This window comes from Amphiprion ocellaris, chromosome 19, assembly GCF_022539595.1.
Source record: "Amphiprion ocellaris isolate individual 3 ecotype Okinawa chromosome 19, ASM2253959v1, whole genome shotgun sequence".
NCBI classification, from domain to species: domain Eukaryota; kingdom Metazoa; phylum Chordata; class Actinopteri; family Pomacentridae; genus Amphiprion; species Amphiprion ocellaris.
In genome coordinates, this window is record NC_072784.1 from 14,607,542 (window position 1) to 14,615,393 (window position 7,852).

At 36.3% G+C, this 7,852-nt stretch overlaps 1 protein-coding gene across 1 annotated transcript; it reads right to left on the reverse strand.

The window, feature by feature from the left end:
• Nucleotides 1-2,106: 2,106 nt before the first annotated feature.
• ndufa4a (NDUFA4 mitochondrial complex associated a) lies at nt 2,107-4,709 on the reverse strand. Its single transcript, XM_023299508.3, has 4 exons — nt 4,549-4,709; nt 3,104-3,192; nt 2,827-2,887; nt 2,107-2,380 (listed from the first exon to the last, which is right to left on the reverse strand). Exons 1-4 carry the CDS (start codon nt 4,588-4,590, stop codon nt 2,324-2,326), a joined length of 249 nt encoding a protein of 82 aa, XP_023155276.2. The 5' UTR covers nt 4,591-4,709; the 3' UTR covers nt 2,107-2,323.
• Between the last annotated feature and the right edge of the window lie 3,143 nt (nt 4,710-7,852).

Consider the following 7,852-nt stretch of genomic DNA (forward strand, 5'->3'; position numbering starts at 1 on the left):
GGGAGGCGAGACATAAGGCCTTTTGTTGCTTGTCATTTACAGCCAGAAAACCTCATTACAAATCCAAAATGTGGCAGAGGTTTGAATACATTTGGGTTTAACATTGCAGATTGAACTGTATTACTTCATTTTCACATTCAACTTGCGAGCTTTTTTTTTAAACTTTAATTCATCTTTTTTGATCTAATGTATACTGTAAAATTGTGTTTTTTATGTGCATTTTTGTGATACGTAAACTGCTGTTGCAACACTGCAATTTCCCTTAGGGGATCAATAAAGTGTGCTTCATATGAAAACAAGACTGGTGAAATATTGTCACTAAATTTGGTATTTTTTGGTGATAATCTGATTTTATGTCATGTAATTTAATAAATACAATGTCTGCTTCCTCCAGGATGAACTGCTTAATGATTCTTTTGACATTTCATCTTGTACCTTCATTAGGTTTATGACTAAAACATGCTCAAGACCTTCTCTAGAGCCTCAGCAGTACTTTGTTTTTGTGCTAACTAGCTACTCTAAATTGGGGAACATTGTAGAAATTGTACAGAGGGGGGAAAAATTAAAGGTAAAACCAATATAAATAGTCCTATTAAGGTGTTGGGCTACTTGGCATTGATTCTCAAGTTTCTGAGACTTTACTAGAGGTGTAAAGTCTTTTATTCCAAACCTCGCACCCACTCTAAGCTCTCACTGATTTAAGAATTCATGACGACAAAATTTCCTCAGCTTAATGCATTTATTCTTCAGAAGTGGCAAAGTTAACTTACAAAATCACTGATGCAAAAAGTGTAAACATTTTTAGATTTAGAAACAAAACCTGCTCTGGTAATCTGAAGTATTTTCAGTCATGATCGTCACTATACTGAACACCTTGAAACGAAGAGCCGAGGTTTCCTTGAGTTTAACTGTGCACCTATTACTGTTTTAATGGCAGTAAACTGAAGCTCAGCTCCCTTTTGACATCTCAAGACAGAATCATTTTGCTTGTTTAATGGTTGGTTGGTTGGTGCAAAGACAGAAAGCCATTATCTCTTTACACATCCATGACAGCATGTTTTCTTGATCTCAAGAGTGATTTCTTAATTTGTTTTTTCACCTCTCTGACCACTCAGCCACTGCTGTTTGCTGTCCACACACGCAGCACGACACTTGCTTTCACTTTGCTTCCATTAAGCTGAAAATCACAGGTTACTTCAACCAGTGAAATAAAAGGCTTTTTTTTTTTTGTTATATTTCCATTTCCAAGAAACCTATTTGAGCTGATTGTTGTAATTGTGGGCGGCAGGGGCTGAGTGCTCCGAGTCGACAGGGTGAACAAGCTGAAACAATTCGGCTCCAAAATGAAACTGTGTTACATGCTGTGCCAGGAGTTAATTTCCATTTCCCCAAGGTGAAAAACTGTGTGCGTTGAACGCTCCAGCCAAGGAGAGGCTGGGTGAAGACTTAGACGTGGGCTTCTATTCAAATATGAAGGTCTCCTTGACATTTTCTGCTCTGCGCTGGCTGCTCATCCTTTTCGCGTTTCTCCAAGCTGCAGATGGAACAGCACGACCTGTTGACATTTACAAACTCATCTGGCGGAGAGCGATGGCGTTCTATAAGGAGAAACACCTCCGAACATCCCACCATGAAAAACCCCGTCTCCTCTGCTCGGTGCATTAACACATGAACATGTAATTGCTTCAAACAGTAAAGTTTATTTGAAGAAAGTAATTTCACTCTGAGCTTCACTGCAGCATCTTCTGGCAGCTTAGACACTGACTCAGTTCTTCCACTTAACTGAAGGGGAAGTTTACTCCCCACGTTTCCTAAACTGCCACTAGAGGGCGCTGCTCAAATGTACAAGGTCGAGGTCAGCCTACCATACCCATAAGGCTCTGGACTGCAGCCAAGACAAATGTGGCACATAATTCACCAGCAGCTGAGTTGAAGCAGGACAAAGGTGAAATGAGGTGAAAGCGAAGCAGATATAGCAACAGAAGAGCATGACGAAGGTGTAAACAGAGTGGAGGGGGGTCTGGAAAGTGTAATGTGCTCTCGAGAACAGTAAATGAAAATGATTTTTTTTTTTTTTTTTTTTAAAAACACAACAAACAAAACAGGTTCTTTTCTCTGTATGGAGGAGAAAAGACTCCTTTACTTTATTGACAACCATTGAAAATGACAAATCCAAAACCAAATGGATGCAATGAGGAAACTTAAATATGAATCACTGCGGGTTTTGCCTCTGCATCCCTCAGATTTCCTCGAACAAGTTCACAAGGTGGCTGTTTGTGCGGATAAGCCGATCTTTGTGCATTTTGGTCCAGCAGATTGATATTTAGAAGTCAGGACGATCCTTCTTCAGCTTGCTGTAGTCCATGTTCACTGTGTAAAACTGAAAAAACAAAATAGTCAAATCTCAGCTCAACCCAAAACAGACATTTCACATGAACATAACTGTTATAACAGAGTTTGAGTTGCTCACAGTTGATATTTTATGTAGTTTGGCATGATTAGACTTAATCATGAAATTATCCTTTTATACTTATATCTCAATACTTTAATTGAATCACAACTTCTTTCTGTCTTGTGCAAACTCATAATAATTTTGACCAAGTCAAAGTAGTTAATTACTTCATTAGATTTGTCGCCACAGGTCGGCGTTAACCAGATTATATCAATTGATTAATCCAACTAAAGGGTTTATCCAAGGATCAACAACACCTCTGGCAAAGACCCAAACTGTGATCCCTGAATAATACCACCTCCACTCTGTCAGTGACAACTTCAGTGTAACACGACGTAATTATTAGGATTCACTGAGATGTGATTGAGGCACACCTTGTACTGATCAGTGGGGCCAAGTTTGTTCCAGGGCTCTGGGTTGTTCTTGCGATCCCAGCTGCACAAATAACAGAGGACACACGTTATGAAACAATAACTCAAGAGAGGCTGTAACTTGACACCAACATTTATTTTTAACACAATAGGTGAACTGTAAACTTGGCAACTTCCTTAAAACTTTTATCTCATTTGCAAATATACTTGGAAATATTTTTTCAACATGAAAAGGGTCAAAATTGTAGAGTAAATGTTATGTCAAAAACAGAGTCCTTACCACACATCAGGGTTTCTCAGGCCCAGACGAGCGAGGTATGCCATGGACATACCTGCTCCCCCACCGATGAAGATGAAGAGGGGGATGAGCTGCAAGTGACAGAATGAAATAAGAAATCTTCATCAACCTAAAAGTCAGCAGAGCGAGTGTACTGAAAACAGTCCTGCACAAGTAGGGAGAGCATGACAGCTTTGTAAATTCAGATTCACGCCTGTGAACACCAAAACCCACTGGCGAGTTTATTTTCTTTAAAGAAATATTTTTTCACAGTCAAAAACTGTAAACACTGAGGAAATCCTTCCATTTTTAGCTTTCAGGCTGCTCGAACAAATCGTGTGACATGCCGCTTCTTTAGGAAAAGGCACCAGGTAAAAATTGTGACATTTCAATGAAATCACTTTAATCTTTATATTTCAAACTAAAAATTGCAATATAAACAGTATGCACTGAGCAGATGCTGTAAAAAAAAAACGTCTTCACTCATCAGCACAACCAAAGCAGCCATGCGTGTCTCAGCTGCAGCCAACTGTCACGTCAGAAATTCATTTTTTTTCAAAGTGTGAACTAGAAGTTATGTTTACACAAAGCACAACAGAGACGACAAGAGAAAGTGACTGAAAAATTTTGCATATTCGGTCAATAGAACAAAGGCAAGATGGTTCGAAAACAGTATTCAGAGAAGCAATAAGGTTGCAAGTTATTCAACAACGGTCCAAATTTTAAATGATTTATAACAATTGTAACAAACTGTCGTGGTGTACAGAGGACGTTTTGAGTACTTCCTATTTACAGCCATGGTTGTGTTGTTTCCATAGAGGTGAAAGACTTCATACTGACACGAGTTAAATTGGGACAGGAGCAAAGAAATGTCCAAAATATGAGTTCAAAGTTGCCTCACTGTCTGACCCCAAATTCCACTGTCTTGTTTTGAGACTGGCCTGTTCACACGGGTTTTCTGGCATATTTATCACATTTTTTTCAATAAGCACTTCTCGACTGTGTTAATTTACTCAAGGTATATGTAACTTTTTTAGAAATACAGCGTTGTTTAGTGCATTTTAAGATATGCTACTTGCTAACACCAGCTAGCCAGTTAACTCGCTTGCTAACTAGCAGCTGCTATTTACAGCACAGCGGACACTTTCTCTGGGGTGTGTGGAGTCGTGACCTTATTTGACTCCACAGCATCAACTACCAACAGTCTTACTGTATACGTCAATTGAAAACATGGTTGAATTATCAACTATGCGGAGAAACGAAGTGAAGCATCTCCTGCTGTTTATCTCAAACTCTCAAAGTCAGCGCGGTCAAAGTCAGGATGCTAAAGCTAGCACTGCTAACCACATCAGCTAAGCTAAGTTAGCCTCAAAAATTCACAGATGCTCCAGGTTCACCAAAAGACATCAAAAATCAATTTCTACATGATATAAGTGAAGTCTACTCACGGCTGGGTGGTGTCTGAGTTGTTTGCGGATGGTGGCGAGCATTTTGACGGTTGTATGAGCCGCCTTATGTGAATTTGTACAGAAATAAACGGATTACGAGTAGTCTTGCCAAAACGGTGCGCAATTTAATCTGCGGAAGAAAAGGCCGAGGAGACCCACATAGGCTGCTGCACATAACGCCTGACAGACAGCGGCCAAAAATACAACATTAGTATTGATTGCGTGCGTTATATGGAAGAATTATTTTTTATCACTTGTAATAAATGCAGAGTAAAATGATTTTGTTTTATTTTTGTTTCGTGTTTACAAGTTAGCCGTCAATTCCGAGTGACATTTTATTCTGGCAAAATTAAAGAGGCTTAAAAATCGCCGGTTCCAACCCAAAATCAACACAACAGAGATACTGAACGTTTCACTCGAAATGTGTGGGGTTTTTTTGTTTGCTTTGTTTAGTTTTTTTCATGCAGTGGTAATGTTAGCCCTGGGGGTCCAACACAATACCCCTGAATATTTATTTAATTAAAATATATATATATATATATATATGTAATATTTATTTATTCAATTCAATGTATTGCATTTTATTCTATTTTACAAAAATAGGAATAAATCAAAATGCATACAAGGCTGTGACGGTCTGATTGTTTTACTAAAATCAAATAGTTTTCTGTCATGTCATTTTTTTTTTTATTATGGAAATTTCTCAATATTTACAGCACTACCATTATTTTATGTAATCAGAATCAGTTTTATTGCCGGCTAGGTTTTCACATAGGAGGAATTTGGCATGGTATTTTGGAAAATGACATTAAATGTTTGTTGTTTTTTTTTTTAAAAAGATGAATGAAACTATTTTTTAAAGATTAAAACGCATTTTTAAAAGCAAATGTTGGAAGTCAACAGGCAGGAAGTGTTACAAGACAGTATGAAGGTTTCCATAACTACATATAAATTGCCAAATTGAGATCGATCCTCTGTGTAAATGACATGAATCAGCATCCCTGTGAGTTCCTGTTGCTAAATAGGTTCTCATGAGGTTAAACATGGATGTTTATGTCAGCATGTTTAGGCTGAATATTACTTTTTCGGCCTGCATTTTTTCTCCTGAACTAATTCAAGAGTCTGTCCCCCATTGTAAATACTATTATAGGTTAAAATGAGCATCGTTAACCTACATGATATACTCTCCCTTGCTCCCATAGTGCCAGTTATCTATTTAGAATGGCATCAGTGTTTTTTTGTTATTGTTGTTGTTGTTGTTTTAACCTCTTTACATTGTCTTATTACTGTCTTTTAATGTAGATCCTGACCATAGAGGCATAAATTATTGGATTACACAGCTGGTGTTGTTTTACTGAGCTTGGAAAATCCATATTTTTGGATTGAATCAAGTTCATTCATTTGTCTAAGTTGATTCATTTGAAGGTTTTCATAACTACATATAAATTGCCAAATTGAGATCGATCGTCTGTGTAAATAACATGAATCAGCATCCCAGCTCATATGTGGAATGCTCATATTAATGTTTTTTCTTCTTCTTCTTCATGTTTTATTTTCTCTCTTGTCTACATTGTAAATTAAGTCTCCACACTTCAGTGCACTCTGAGTTCTCATAAAGGTTGAAAAAAATACCAATCTCACCTCGACTGGCAGTTGAATGTTGCAGCCCCGGTGTGGCTGAGTGGTTCTTAATTTTTGTCAAAAGGTACAACTTTATTTATGAGTACAGCTGTAAAATCATTGTAAATGAGACTCACAAGTAAAGACTCACAGTGAGAGAGCTACGGGTCTATAGCCTGCATTCATTGTGATATTAATATGGGTCATGGGTGAGTCACATTTTATATTCTTTTAACTCTTCAAATAACTTGAGAGCTGTGCAGACATGTAAAGATTTCTAGGTTGAGCTGAGCCTCCATTGTTTAAAATCCAACCAACATCTCTGGTTTATTGTAAAATGTGCATTTTGTTAATTTGATTACACACACTGTAACATTAGTATCCTGTTGCAGCTTTAATTCTGGTTTTTATCATGTTAATTCGCTTTGGATGATTAAAATAGCTGCATAACTCACCAGTTTAAATCATTAGTGTTGCTAACATGATGGAGATAAAAAGGAGAGTTTACTGCTTGAGTCGTTTATCAGCGTAACCAGGTAAACTGTGTTGCAACATGACAGCAGGAGGTGCTGTTGCATCCTTTCCAATATGAATGACTGCATTTCTTTTCAAGAGAAAGACTTCTCGCTTTCATCACTCTATGGTTTAAATCCTGTTTTAAGGATCTGTTCGTATTTTTGGATTCACACACTAACAACAAGAATAACCTGTAAAATTGTTGTGTCTTCTGGGAAAATTTTATATTTGCAAAACCAGATTTCTTCAGTTTCCTGATCATGAAACATCATTTTTTTTTGTAAAGTTCATTCTATGATTGTCTGCAGTTTTTCTTTTGAATATCTAATTTGTTGAGAAACACTGTGGAAAACACTGTCATATTATTAAAGTTGTTTAGCAATATTATTCATTTTTTTAGTTGTATTTTATTCCTATGTTTCCTCCTAATTTCAATATTTAATACATTGTTTTAGACTGTACAGCTCAATTTCTGTGTTTTTGTTGCAGGTGCTTGGATTGATTCTCAACATTATTCTGTCAATAAACTATATAAATATGTATGTTTTAATTATTTAAATTTTTTATTTATTTATATTTTTAACTAATGTATATATTACTATTATTATTGAATTTATTTTAAGTTTGATCTTTATATAAAGTATTATCAATATTACACGTTTTACAAAAGTTTTTCTCTGTTTCTTTTGGAAATGTTGATTTAAATGTTATGTTTAACGTTAAATGTTGATTTCTCCAATCTCGTTGTACACTGTATAATGACAATAAAGCACATTCTATTCTATTCTATTTAGAGGTGCTTCATATTTTGATTTCTCCCATAAATCCAATGTTTTCAGGTGCATTCCGATTACCAAAATGCATTTAATTACTATTATTTAATGCAGCCACACAAGTATGTGTCTTTATCATGAAAAGAACTATATAATCCTCACATTGTTCTAATATTATTAATGACAAAGTTGAGTGGGCGCACAGTAAGCTGGCAAACAAATTCATAAGCAGCTGGTGGTAATGATTTCCACTTGAAGGATTATTATTTACACTAACTTGAACAACAAGGCTTCATTATTATTTCACAGCCATTTAAATCATGCTGCAGCCAGTTAGAGATGATGCGAATTAATCAAGTAGGTGTAAAAAAAAAAAAAGAGGAAAAAAGGAACCA

Bases quoted from the DNA above. Each gene is read 5' to 3' on its own strand.
- ndufa4a (XM_023299508.3), bottom strand. From the start codon at position 4,590: ATGCTCGCCACCATCCGCAAACAACTCAGACACCACCCAGCC. The intron at 2,888-3,103 runs GTAAGGACTCTG...TTATTTGTGCAG, and splicing joins CTGAGAAACCCTGATGTGTG to CTGGGATCGCAAGAACAACC. The intron at 2,381-2,826 runs GTGTGCCTCAAT...TTGTTTTTTCAG, and splicing joins GCCCCACTGATCAGTACAAG to TTTTACACAGTGAACATGGA.